Genomic DNA, 13,156 nt, shown 5'->3' with positions numbered 1-13,156 from the left:
GCCCACCCCAGCGCCATTGGCCCCCCGGTCCCTCTGCCAGCCCACCCTAGCGCCGTCGTTCCCCCGGTCCCTCTGCCAGCCCACCCCAGCGCTGTCGGCTCCCCCGGTCCCTCTGCCCGCCCACCCCAGCGCTGTCGGCTCCCCCGGTCCCTCTGCCCCGCCCGCCCCAGCGCCCTCGGCTCCCCCGGCCGCCCTGCCCCGCGCCCCTCGGCCAGCCCGCCCCAGCGCCCTCGGCTCCCCCGGCCGCCCTGCCCCGCGCCCCTCGGCCAGCCCGCCCCAGCGCCATCGGCTCCCCCGGCCGCCCTGCCCCGCGCCCCTCGGCCAGCCCGCCCCAGCGCCCTCGGCTCCCCCGGCCGCCCTGCCCCGCGCCCCTCGGCCAGCCCGCCCCAGCGCCCTCGGCTCCCCCGGCCGCCCTGCCCCGCGCCCCTCGGCCAGCCCGCCCCAGCGCCATCGGCTCCCCCGGCCGCCCTGCCCCGCGCCCCTCGGCCAGCCCGCCCCAGCGCCCTCGGCTCCCCCGGCCGCCCTGCCCCGCGCCCCTCGGCCAGCCCGCCCCAGCGCCCTCGGCTCCCCCGGCCGCCCTGCCCCGCGCCCCTCGGCCAGCCCGCCCCAGCGCCATCGGCTCCCCCGGCCGCCCTGCCCCGCGCCCCTCGGCCAGCCCACCCCAGCGCCCTCGGCTCCCCCGGCCGCCCTGCCCCGCGCCCCCGGCCCCCACCCGAGCGCCATCGGCTCCCCCGGCCGCCCTGCCCCGCGCCCCTCGGCCAGCCCGCCCCAGCGCCCTCGGCTCCCCCGGCCGCCCTGCCCCGCGCCCCTCGGCCAGCCCGCCCCAGCGCCATCGGCTCCCCCGGCCGCCCTGCCCCGCGCCCCTCGGCCAGCCCGCCCCAGCGCCATCGGCTCCCCCGGCCGCCCTGCCCCGCGCCCCTCGGCCAGCCCGCCCCAGCGCCATCGGCTCCCCCGGCCGCCCTGCCCCGCGCCCCTCGGCCAGCCCGCCCCAGCGCCATCGGCTCCCCCGGCCGCCCTGCCCCGCGCCCCTCGGCCAGCCCGCCCCAGCGCCATCGGCTCCCCCGGCCGCCCTGCCCCGCGCCCCTCGGCCAGCCCGCCCCAGCGCCCTCGGCTCCCCCGGCCGCCCTGCCCCGCGCCCCTCGGCCAGCCCGCCCCAGCACCCTCGGCTCCCCCGGCCGCCCTGCCCCGCGCCCCTCGGCCAGCCCACCCCAGCGCCATCGGCTCCCCCGGCCGCCCTGCCCCGCGCCCCTCGGCCAGCCCGCCCCAGCGCCCTCGGCTCCCCCGGCCGCCCTGCCCCGCGCCCCTCGGCCAGCCCACCCCAGCGCCATCGGCTCCCCCGGCCGCCCTGCCCCGCGCCCCTCGGCCAGCCCGCCCCAGCGCCCTCGGCTCCCCCGGCCGCCCTGCCCCGCGCCCCTCGGCCAGCCCGCCCCAGCGCCCTCGGCTCCCCCGGCCGCCCTGCCCCGCGCCCCTCGGCCAGCCCGCCCCAGCGCCCTCGGCTCCCCCGGCCGCCCTGCCCCGCGCCCCTCGGCCAGCCCGCCCCAGCGCCATCGGCTCCCCCGGCCGCCCTGCCCCGCGCCCCTCGGCCAGCCCGCCCCAGCGCCATCGGCTCCCCCGGCCGCCCTGCCCCGCGCCCCTCGGCCAGCCCGCCCCAGCGCCATCGGCTCCCCCGGCCGCCCTGCCCCGCGCCCCTCGGCCAGCCCGCCCCAGCGCCCTCGGCTCCCCCGGCCGCCCTGCCCCGCGCCCCTCGGCCAGCCCGCCCCAGCCCCTCGGCTCCCCCGGCCGCCCTGCCCCGCGCCCCTCGGCCAGCCCGCCCCAGAGCCATCGGCTCCCCCGGCCGCCCTGCCCCGCGCCCCTCGGCCAGCCCGCCCCAGCGCCATCGGCTCCCCCGGCCGCCCTGCCCCGCGCCCCTCGGCCAGCCCGCCCCAGCGCCATCGGCTCCCCCGGCCGCCCTGCCCCGCGCCCCTCGGCCAGCCCGCCCCAGCGCCCTCGGCTCCCCCGGCCGCCCTGCCCCGCGCCCCTCGGCCAGCCCGCCCCAGCCCCTCGGCTCCCCCGGCCGCCCTGCCCCGCGCCCCTCGGCCAGCCCGCCCCAGCGCCATCGGCTCCCCCGGCCGCCCTGCCCCGCGCCCTTCGGCCAGCCCGCCCCAGCGCCCTCGGCTCCCCCGGCCGCCCTGCCCCGCGCCCCTCGGCCAGCCCGCCCCAGCGCCCTCGGCTCCCCCGGCCGCCCTGCCCCGCGCCCCTCGGCCAGCCCGCCCCAGCGCCCTCGGCTCCCCCGGCCGCCCTGCCCCGCGCCCCTCGGCCAGCCCGCCCCAGCGCCCTCGGCTCCCCCGGCCGCCCTGCCCCGCGCCCCTCGGCCAGCCCGCCCCAGCGCCATCGGCTCCCCCGGCCGCCCTGCCCCGCGCCCCTCGGCCAGCCCGCCCCAGCGCCATCGGCTCCCCCGGCCGCCCTGCCCCGCGCCCCTCGGCCAGCCCGCCCCAGCGCCATCGGCTCCCCCGGCCGCCCTGCCCCGCGCCCCTCGGCCAGCCCGCCCCAGCGCCCTCGGCTCCCCCGGCCGCCCTGCCCCGCGCCCCTCGGCCAGCCCGCCCCAGCGCCCTCGGCTCCCCCGGCCGCCCTGCCCCGCGCCCTTCGGCCAGCCCGCCCCAGCGCCATCGGCTCCCCCGGCCGCCCTGCCCCGCGCCCCTCGGCCAGCCCGCCCCAGCGCCCTCGGCTCCCCCGGCCGCCCTGCCCCGCGCCCCTCGGCCAGCCCGCCCCAGCGCCCTCGGCTCCCCCGGCCGCCCTGCCCCGCGCCCCTCGGCCAACCCGCCCCAGCGCCCTCGGCTCCCCCGGCCGCCCTGCCCCGCGCCCCTCGGCCAGCCCGCCCCAGCGCCCTCGGCTCCCCCGGCCGCCCTGCCCCGCGCCCCTCGGCCAGCCCGCCCCAGCGCCATCGGCTCCCCCGGCCGCCCTGCCCCGCGCCCCTCGGCCAGCCCGCCCCAGTGCCATCGGCTCCCCCGGCCGCCCTGCCCCGCGCCCTTCGGCCAGCCCGCCCCAGCGCCCTCGGCTCCCCCGGCCGCCCTGCCCCGCGCCCCTCGGCCAGCCCGCCCCAGCCCCTCGGCTCCCCCGGCCGCCCTGCCCCGCGCCCCTCGGCCAGCCCGCCCCAGCGCCATCGGCTCCCCCGGCCGCCCTGCCCCGCGCCCTTCGGCCAGCCCGCCCCAGCGCCCTCGGCTCCCCCGGCCGCCCTGCCCCGCGCCCCTCGGCCAGCCCGCCCCAGCGCCCTCGGCTCCCCCGGCCGCCCTGCCCCGCGCCCCTCGGCCAGCCCGCCCCAGCGCCCTCGGCTCCCCCGGCCGCCCTGCCCCGCGCCCCTCGGCCAGCCCGCCCCAGCGCCCTCGGCTCCCCCGGCCGCCCTGCCCCGCGCCCCTCGGCCAGTCCGCCCCAGCGCCCTCGGCTCCCCCGGCCGCCCTGCCCCGCGCCCCTCGGCCAGCCCGCCCCAGCGCCATCGGCTCCCCCGGCCGCCCTGTCCCGCGCCCCTCGGCCAGCCCGCCCCAGCGCCATCGGCTCCCCCGGCCGCCCTGCCCCGCGCCCCTCGGCCAGCCCGCCCCAGCGCCCTCGGCTCCCCCGGCCGCCCTGCCCCGCGCCCCTCGGCCAGCCCGCCCCAGCCCCTCGGCTCCCCCGGCCGCCCTGCCCCGCGCCCCTCGGCTAGCCCGCCCCAGCGCCCTCGGCTCCCCCGGCCGCCCTGCCCCGCGCCCCTCGGCCAGCCCGCCCCAGCGCCATCGGCTCCCCCGGCCGCCCTGCCCCGCGCCCCTCGGCCAGCCCGCCCCAGAGCCATCGGCTCCCCCGGCCGCCCTGCCCCGCGCCCCTCGGCCAGCCCGCCCCAGCGCCATCGGCTCCCCCGGCCGCCCTGCCCCGCGCCCCTCGGCCAGCCCGCCCCAGCGCCCTCGGCTCCCCCGGCCGCCCTGCCCCGCGCCCCTCGGCCAGCCCGCCCCAGCCCCTCGGCTCCCCCGGCCGCCCTGCCCCGCGCCCCTCGGCCAGCCCGCCCCAGAGCCATCGGCTCCCCCGGCCGCCCTGCCCCGCGCCCCTCGGCCAGCCCGCCCCAGCGCCATCGGCTCCCCCGGCCGCCCTGCCCCGCGCCCCTCGGCCAGCCCGCCCCAGCGCCATCGGCTCCCCCGGCCGCCCTGTCCCGCGCCCCTCGGCCAGCCCGCCCCAGAGCCATCGGCTCCCCCGGCCGCCCTGCCCCGCGCCCCTCGGCCAGCCCACCCCAGCACCATCGGCTCCCCCGACCGCCCGGCACCGCGCCCCTCGGCCAGCCCACCCCAGCGCCCTCGGCTCCCCCGGCCGCCCTGCCCCGCGCCCCTCGGCCAGCCCGCCCCAGCGCCCTCGGCTCCCCCGGCCGCCCTGCCCCGCGCCCCTCGGCCAGCCCGCCCCAGCACCATCGGCTCCCCCGGCCGCCCTGCCCCGCGCCCCTCGGCCAGCCCGCCCCAGCGCCCTCGGCTCCCTCGGCCGCCCTGCCCCGCGCCCCTCGGCCAGCCCACCCCAGCACCATCGGCTCCCCCGACCACCCAGACCGCACCCCTCGGCCAGCCCACCCCAGCGCCATTGGCCCCCCGGTCCCTCTGCCAGCCCACCCCAGCGCCGTCGTTCCCCCGGTCCCTCTGCCAGCCCACCCCAGCGCTGTCGGCTCCCCCGGTCCCTCTGCCCGCCCACCCCAGCGCTGTCGGCTCCCCCGGTCCCTCTGCCCGCCCACCCCAGCGCTGTCGGCTCCCCCGCGCCCCTCGGCCAGCCCGCCCCAGCGCCCTCGGCTCCCCCGGCCGCCCTGCCCCGCGCCCCTCGGCCAGCCCGCCCCAGCGCCCTCGGCTCCCCCGGCCGCCCTGCCCCGCGCCCCTCGGCCAGCCCGCCCCAGCGCCCTCGGCTCCCCCGGCCGCCCTGCCCCGCGCCCCTCGGCCAGCCCGCCCCAGCGCCCTCGGCTCCCCCGGCCGCCCTGCCCCGCGCCCCTCGGCCAGCCCGCCCCAGCGCCCTCGGCTCCCCCGGCCGCCCTGCCCCGCGCCCCTCGGCCAGCCCGCCCCAGCGCCCTCGGCTCCCCCGGCCGCCCTGCCCCGCGCCCCTCGGCCAGCCCGCCCCAGCGCCATCGGCTCCCCCGGCCGCCCTGCCCCGCGCCCCTCGGCCAGCCCGCCCCAGCGCCATCGGCTCCCCCGGCCGCCCTGCCCCGCGCCCCTCGGCCAGCCCGCCCCAGCGCCCTCGGCTCCCCCGGCCGCCCTGCCCCGCGCCCCTCGGCCAGCCCGCCCCAGCGCCATCGGCTCCCCCGGCCGCCCTGCCCCGCGCCCCTCGGCCAGCCCGCCCCAGCGCCATCGGCTCCCCCGGCCGCCCTGTCCCGCGCCCCTCGGCCAGCCCGCCCCAGCGCCCTCGGCTCCCCCGGCCGCCCTGCCCCGCGCCCCTCGGCCAGCCCGCCCCAGCGCCCTCGGCTCCCTCGGCCGTCCTGCCCCGCGCCCCTCGGCCAGCCCACCCCAGCACCATCGGCTCCCCCGACCACCCAGACCGCACCCCTCGGCCAGCCCACCCCAGCGCCATTGGCCCCCCGGTTCCTCTGCCAGCCCACCCCAGCGCCGTCGTTCCCCCGGTTCCTCTGCCAGCCCACCCCAGCGCTGTCGGCTCCCCCGGTCCCTCTGCCCGCCCACCCCAGCGCTGTCGGCTCCCCCGGTCCCTCTGCCCGCCCACCCCAGCGCTGTCGGCTCCCCCGGTCCCTCTGCCCGCCCACCCCAGCGCTGTCGGCTCCCCCGGTCCCTCTGCCCGCCCACCCCAGCGCTGTCGGCTCCCCCGGTCCCTCTGCCAGCCCACCCCAGCGCCGTCATTCCCCCAGTCCCTCTGCCAGCCCACCCCAGCGCTGTCGGCTCCCCCGGGAGGTGCAGCAGGAGACTGGTGCCGGGGGTCCTGTGCCCCTGGCAGGGCTCTGGCCTCGCTCCGAGCTCACCTTGCTGCTCCAGCGCCCGTCTCAGATAACGGCTAATGGACGCGCGCGGGCCCCTCCGTCCCGGGGCAGGAATACGCCCCACCCTGCTGTGGCAGGGGCCCTGTGGCACACGTGTCCCTGCAGACGTGGCATGTGGCTGATGCCGTAGCTGGTCTGAGCAGTGGATGCAGATGGCTCGTGCCCCTCGAGCTGGTCTGGTGCTGGGGGGAGGAGGTTGCCGTGCTGTGTAATCTGGGGGACACCGGGGAGTGCGGTGCTCCATGGTGGGTTGGGGGGGCAGGGGGCAATTGGGCCTCTCTCTGTTATGGCCGGGCAGGGGCCTAGCACGGGGGAGGGTGACCCCTTCCCGGCTCCCCGGACAGCAAGGTCCGTCCCGTGCCCCAGTGGTATTTGCACTGTGGCCACAGATGCACCTGTCACTGTGACGTTTGCCCCTCCCCCCGGGATCTGTGGGGGGAAGGGCAGGACACCCCAGCCAGGGCCCCTCCCCCCACGGAGCTGGGTTGGAGGGTGGGGCTGCCCCTTGGGAGGGTGTCACATGAGCGCTGTGGACAACAGGTCTCCTGGCACCGGCTACTTCTGGCTCCCTGTGCGGGCCCCCGTCCCCAGGAGTCACAAGGCTGAGAGCTGCTCATGGGGCCCCCAGCCTTGGGGAGCAGAGCAGCTGTCAGCAGCACACATGGGGCAGCGCTGGGGGGCAGGGACCATCTGAGGGGGGCAGGGCCTGGGAGGACAGAGCAGACTGGGGGCAGAGCAGTCAGGGGGGCAGCCCTTGGGGGGGGACGGAGCAGTTGGAGGGGCAGCGTGTGGGGGGAGGGAGCAGTCGGGGGAAAGCACTTGGGGGGAGGGAGCAGTTGGAGGGGCAGTGTGTGGGGGAACGGAGCAGTTGGAGGGGCAGCATGTGGGGGAACGGAGCAGTCAGGGCAGCATGTGGGGGGAGGGAGCAGTTGGAGGGGAAGTGTGTGGGGGAACAGAGCAGTCGGGGCAGCATGTGGGGGGAGGGAGCAGTTGGAGGGGCAGTGTGTGGGGGAACAGAGCAGTCGGGGCAGCATGTGGGGGGAGGGAGCAGTTGGAGGGGCAGTGTGTGGGGGAACAGAGCAGTCGGGGCAGCATGTGGGGGGAGGGAGCAGTTGGAGGGGCAGCGTGTGGGGGAACGGAGCAGTCGGGGCAGCATGTGGGGGCAGGGAGCAGTTGGAGGGGCAGCGTGTGGGGGAACAGAGCAGTCGGGGCAGCGTGTGGGGGGAGGGAGCAGTTGGAGGGGCAGTGTGTGGGGGAACAGAGCAGTCGGGGCAGTGTGTGGGGGGAGGGAGCAGTTGGAGGGGCAGCGTGTGGGGGAACAGAGCAGTCGGGGCAGTGTGTGGGGGGAGGGAGCAGTTGGAGGGGCAGTGTGTGGGGGGAGGGAGCAGTTGGAGGGGCAGCGTGTGGGGGAACGGAGCAGTCGGGGCAGCGTGTGGGGGGAGGGAGCAGTTGGAGGGGCAGCGTGTGGGGGGAGGGAGCAGTTGGAGGGGCAGTGTGTGGGGGAACAGAGCAGTCGGGGCAGCATGTGGGGGCAGGGAGCAGTTGGAGGGGCAGCGTGTGGGGGAACAGAGCAGTCGGGGCAGCGTGTGGGGGGACGAAGCAGTCGGGGGGAAGCACTTGGAGGCGATGGAGCAGTGGGGGGGCAGCGTGTGGGGGGAGGGAGCAGTTGGAGGGGCAGTGTGTGGGGGAACAGAGCAGTCGGGGCAGCATGTGGGGGCAGGGAGCAGTTGGAGGGGCAGCGTGTGGGGGAACAGAGCAGTCGGGGCAGCGTGTGGGGGGACGAAGCAGTCGGGGGGAAGCACTTGGAGGCGATGGAGCAGTGGGGGGGGCAGCGTGTGGGGGGGAGCCCCCAAGGGGATGAGAGCTCCTGGGGCTGGGGGAGGGAGCTGGCCTGGGGGGCAGGAGAGGGGCCGGCCATGGGGACCTGAGCTCCTGCCCCAACCCCGGGTATCTCATCCCTGGCTGTCCAGGAGTCAGGAACCCATCCCCCATTGCCCCCCCCCCGATGGGCCCCTGCCCCAGTCCCCCCTGCCCCAGTCCCCCCCCCGATGGGCCCCTGCCCCAGTCCCCCCTGCCCCAGTCCCCCCCCCGATGGGCCCCTGCCCCAGTCCCCCCTGCCCCAGTCCCCCCCCCGATGGGCCCCTGCCCCAGTCCCCCCTGCCCCAGTCCCCCCCCCGATGGGCCCCTGCCCCAGTCCCCTCTGCCCCAGTCCCCCCCCGATGGGCCCCTGCCCCAGTCCCCCCTGCCCCAGTCTCCCCCCCGATGGGCCCCTGCCCCAGTCCCCCCTGCCCCAGTCCCCCCCCGATGGGCCCCTGCCCCAGTCCCCCCCGCCCCAGTCCCCCCCCGATGGGCCCCTGCCCCAGTCCCCCCTGCGCCAGTCCCCCCCCCGATGGGCCCCTGCCCCAGTCCCCCCTGCCCCAGTCCCCCCCCCGATGGGCCCCTGCCCCAGTCCCCCCCGCCCCAGTCCCCCCCCGATGGGCCCCTGCCCCAGTCCCCCCTGCGCCAGTCCCCCCCCCCGATGGGCCCCTGCCCCAGTCCCCCCTGCCCCAGTCCCCCCCCCGATGGGCCCCTGCCCCAGTCCCCCCTGCCCCAGTCCCCCCCCCGATGGGCCCCTGCCCCAGCCCCCCCTGCCCCAGTGCCCCCTGCCCCAGTGCTGCTCCCGGCTGTTTATGCACATTCCTTCCCCGGCCCCCAGAGCTTTCGCAGCCGCCAAGCAGCCCCGGCCCCCCCCCCCCCCCCCCGCCTGCTGGGCTGGCCAGTCCCGCTGGGCTCTGTCCGGGGTCTGTGCCCTGCAGGCCCCAGGGACCCGAGCGGGAGGCGGTTCGGCAGGAGCTGCCGCCCCTGGAGGAGCCGGCGGAGGGGACGCCCCGGGTCCCGGGAAGGCGCCTGTGTCGGGCCCTGCCCGCTGTACGAGCAATAGGGCCCGGGGGGGCTCTCCCGCCGTCTGGCCCCGTGTGAGGCGGAGAAGCAGTGGGATGGAGCCGCACTGTGGCCCTAGCCCGGGCCCCGGGGTGGGATGGGGCCTGCCTGAGGGGAGCACCCCCTGCTCTAACCACTAGGCCCCACTCCTCCCCGCTCCCAGAGCCCCTCCCCCACCTCTCACCTCTCCCCCACGAGCTTGGCCTCTCCCGGGGTGGAGCCTGCTCACAGCTGGGCCATAAAGCAGGGCAGGGCCCTTAGCCAGCACCTCAGGACTGGGCTGCCGGTGAGCAGGGTGAGATCCGGGATGAGGGGGACCAGCTAGGGTTTTGGGGGGTGATCGAGGGGAGGGGGTCTCGGCTGGGGTGTTGGGGGGTGAGTGCGGGTCGGGGGTCCCGGCTGGGGTCTTGGGGGGCGAGTGCGGGGCGGGGATGATGGAGGGGGAGAATGAAGGGAGGTTCAGCTGCAGCGCTGAGTGACTTTGGGAGCGTTGGGTAGCGGTGTGGACGGATAGCGCTGGCCGTGGGTAGTGGCCGTGGGTAGGTAGCAGCGTCTGTGCAGCGGTGTGGGCAGTGGATAGCAGTGTTGGGGGGGAGCGGCGGCTGTTGGTGGTAGTGTGGGTGGGGAGCATCATCGTCTGTGGGTAGTGTGGGTGGCGGGGCCGGGGCGCGGCGCCCGTGGGTGGGTAGCGGCGGGGCACGGCGCCCGTGGGTAGCGGCGGCGGGGCGCGGCGCCCGTGGGTGGGTAGCGGTGGCGGGGCGCGGCGCCCGTGGGTGGGTAGCGGCGGGGGCGGGGGCGCGGCGCCCGTGGGTGGGTAGCGGCGGGGGCGCGGCGCCCGTGAGTGGGTAGCGGTGGGGGCGCGGCGCCCGTGAGTGGGTAGCGGTGGGGGCGCGGCGCCCGTGGGTGGGTAGCGGCGGCGGGGCGCGGCGCCCGTGGGTGGGTAGCGGCGGGGCGCGGCGCCCGTGGGTGGGTAGCGGCGGGGGCGGGGCGCCCGTGGGTGGGTAGCGGCGGGGGCGGGGCGCCCGTGGGTGGGTAGCGGCGGGGCGCGGCGCCCGTGGGTGGGTAGCGGCGGGGGCGGGGCGCGGCGCCCGTGGGTGGGTAGTGGCGGGGGCGGGGCGCGGAGCCCGTGGGTGGGTAGCGGCGGCGGGGGGGTGGCGCCCGTGGGTGGGTAGCGGCGGCGGGGGCGGGGCGCCCGTGGGTGGGTAGCGGCGGGGGCGGGGCGCCCGTGAGTGGGTAGCGGCGGGGGCGGGGCATCCGTGGGTGGGTAGTGGTGGGGCGCGGCGCCCGTGGGTGGGTAGCGGCGGGGGCGGGGGCGTGGCGCCCGTGGGTGGGTAGGGGCGGGGGCGGGGGCGGGGGCGGGGCGCCCGTGGGTGGGTAGGGGCGGGGGCGCGGCACCCGTGGGTGGGTAGCGGTGGGGGCGGGGCGCAGTGTCTGTGGATAGTGGCGGGGGTGGGGGCGGGGCGCCCGTGGGTGGGTAGCGGCGGGGGCGGGGCGCCCGTGGGTGGGTAGCGGCGGGGGCGGGGCGCGGCGCCCGTGGGTGGGTAGCGGCGGCGGGGCGCGGCGCCCGTGGGTGGGTAGCGGCGCCCGTGGGTGGGTAGCGGCGGGGCCGGGGCGCAGTGTCCGTGGATAGCGGCGGGGGGCGAGGCACCCGTGGGTGGGTAGCGGCGGGGGGGGGGCGGCGCCCGTGGGTGGGTAGCGGCGGGGGGGGGGGCGCCCGTGGGTGGGTAGCGGCGGGGCGCGGCGCCCGTGGGTGGGTGGGCGGGGGGCGGCTCAGGCAGCGTCCCGCGGAGGCCGAGCGGCGCGGCGCTGAAGCGCAGACTCTCCCCCGCAGGCCCGGCCCCATGGACTCCCGGCCGCTGTGCCAGGCCCTGCAGGCGCTGGCCGAGGACAACCTGGCCTTCTTCCAGCACAGCGCCTCGGAGACGGGGCGCCGGTTCGCGGCCGCCTTCGTGGCCATCCGGGAGCACGCCCGGCGCCTGGAGCCGGCGCTGCGGCACGTGGGCGGCGTGTGCCACCTCTTCGACCTGGACGAGAGCACGCCGGCCAACGGGTACCGCAGCCTGGCGCACACGGCCCGCTGCTGCCTGGCCCACGCGCTGCACAAGAGCCGCTACGTGGCCGCCCACCGCCGCAGCGTGTTCTTCCGCGCCGGGCACAACGCGGCCGAGCTGGAGGCCTACGGCGCCGCGCTGAGCCAGCTGCGGGCCCTGCTCTACCTGGCCCAGCGCCTGCTGACCCACAACCGGCCCGGCTGCCTCTTCCACCACGAGGAGCGGGGCCTGACCCAGCTGGTGCTGCGCGAGTACTGCACCCTGCACAAGGGCTGCTTCTACGGCCGCTGCCTCGGCTTCCAGGTGCGCCCCCGGGGGGGAGCGGGGGATGGGGAGGAGGGGCTCTGAGGGGAGGAGGGGTTTCAGAGGGGCAGATGGGGAGGAGGGGCCTGGAGGAGTGAAAGGGGAGGCGGGGCCCTGGGGGGGGCAGATGGGGAGGAGGGGCCCCGGGGCAGGAGGAGACACACTGGAGTCCCTGGCAGGCAGTCCCAGCTGCAGCTCCCCCTGCCGCTCGGGGCCCCCTTCCCTGCGCTGCCATGGGCTGATGCAGGGCCCCATTGCTCAGGCTGGGGGCAGGGCGCTCACCTTTGCCCTTTGCCCGCAGTTCGCCCCCTCCATCCGGCGTTCCTGCAGACCATCGCCATCGGCCTGGTCTCCTTCGGCGAGAACTACGGGCACCGCGGCTCCGGCCTCAGTGAGTGCGGGGGGGGTCCCATGATGCATTGCAGCCTGCATATGGACTGGCTGACCCCACGATTCCCCTCGGGGCACATCCCCCTGCCCCGCTTGCTGCCCACAATGCACTGCTTCACCTGCCCCCTCGGGAGCCTGGCTGGAGAGGAAGCTGGGCAGCCCGAAGGAATAGGGCTGGAGCCCCGCAGGGCCGGGGGTGGGAAGAGGGCTGGGGGGAAGGCGGGAGCCCTGGGGGGGGAGGCGGGAGCCCGTCGGTGCGAAGAGGGCTGGGGGGGGAAGGCGGGAGCCTCGGGGGTGGGAAGAGGGCTGGGGGGCAGGCGGGAGCCCTGGGGGTGGGAAGAGGGCTGGGGGGGAAGGCAGGAGCCCTGGGCGGGGAGGCGGGAGCCCCGTGGGTGGGAAGAGGGCTGGGGGGGGGAAGGCGGGAGCCTCGGGGGTGGGAAGAGGGCTGGGGGGGGAAGGCGGGAGCCCTGGGGGGGGGAAGGCGGGAGCCTCGGGGGTGGGAAGAGGGCTGGGGGGGAAGGCGGGAGCCCTGGGGGGGGAGGCGGGAGCCCTGTGGGTGGAAGAGGGCTGGGGGGGAAGGCGGGAGCCTCGGGGGTGGGAAGAGGGCGGGGGGGAAGGCGGGAGCCTCGGGGGTGGGAAGAGGGCTGGGGGGGGAAGGCGGGAGCCCTTGGGGGGGAGGCGGGAGCCCCGTGGGTGGGAAGAGGGCTGGGGGGGAAGGCGGGGAGCCTCGGGGTGGAAGAGGGCTGGGGGGGAAGGCGGGAGCCCTGGGGGGGGGGGGGGAGGCGGGAGCCTGTGGGTGGGAAGAGGGCTGGGGGGGAAGGCGGGGAGCCTCGGGGGTGGGAAGAGGGCTGGGGGGAAGGCGGGAGCCTCGGGGGTGGGAAGAGGGCTGGGGGGGAAGGCGGGAGCCCTTGGGGGGGAGGCGGGAGCCCCGTGGGTGCGAAGAGGCTGGGGGGCAGGCGGAGCCTCGGGGGTGGGAAGAGGGCTGGGGGGCAGGCGGGAGCCCTGGGGGTGGGAAGAGGGCTGGGGGGCAGGCGGGAGCCCTGGGGGTGGGAAGAGGGCTGGGGGGGAAGGCGGGAGCCCTGGGGGGGGGGGGGAGGCGGGAGCCCTGTGGGTGGGAAGGAGGGCTGGGGGGGAAGGCGGGGACCTCGGGGGTGGGAAGAGGGCTGGGGGGGAAGGCGGGAGCCTTGGGGGTGGGAAGAGGGCTGGGGGGGAAGGCGGGAGCCCTGGGGGGGAGGCGGGAGCCCCGTGGGTGGGAAGAGGGCTGGGGGGGAAGGCGGGAGCCTCGGGGGTGGGAAGAGGGCTGGGGGGGGAAGGCGGGAGCCTGGGGGGGGAGGCGGGAGCCCCGTGGGTGCGAAGAGGGCTGGGGGAAGGCGGGAGCCTCGGGGGTGGGAAGAGGGCTGGGGGGGGGAAGGCGGGAGCCTTGGGGGGAGCGGAGGGGCCCCGTGGTGCGAAGAGGGCTGGGGGGCAGCGGGAGCCTCGGGGTGGGAAGAGGGCTGGGGGGCAGGCGGGAGCCCTGGGGGTGGGAAGAGGGCTGGGGGGC

The 13,156-nt window shown here is 80.2% G+C and overlaps 1 protein-coding gene across 1 annotated transcript in view; it reads left to right on the top strand.

Moving 5' to 3' along the window:
• The window catches only part of LIPE (lipase E, hormone sensitive type), a 34,237-nt gene that overhangs the window by 8,581 nt on the left and 12,500 nt on the right, over window positions 1-13,156 (top strand). Inside the window, 3 exon segments of the mRNA XM_089772433.1 lie at window positions 10,704-11,226; window positions 11,528-11,543; window positions 11,546-11,617. Coding sequence (XP_089628559.1) covers window positions 10,714-11,226; window positions 11,528-11,543; window positions 11,546-11,617 — 601 coding nt within the window. The 5' untranslated portion in view covers window positions 10,704-10,713.

Source organism: Pelodiscus sinensis, chromosome 22 (genome assembly GCF_052426305.1).
Source record: "Pelodiscus sinensis isolate ZL-2025 chromosome 22, ASM5242630v1, whole genome shotgun sequence".
Taxonomy (NCBI): Eukaryota; Metazoa; Chordata; order Testudines; family Trionychidae; genus Pelodiscus; species Pelodiscus sinensis.
Note: the sequence above shows the minus strand (reverse complement) of the source record. Positions and strands in the feature narration are given on the sequence as shown.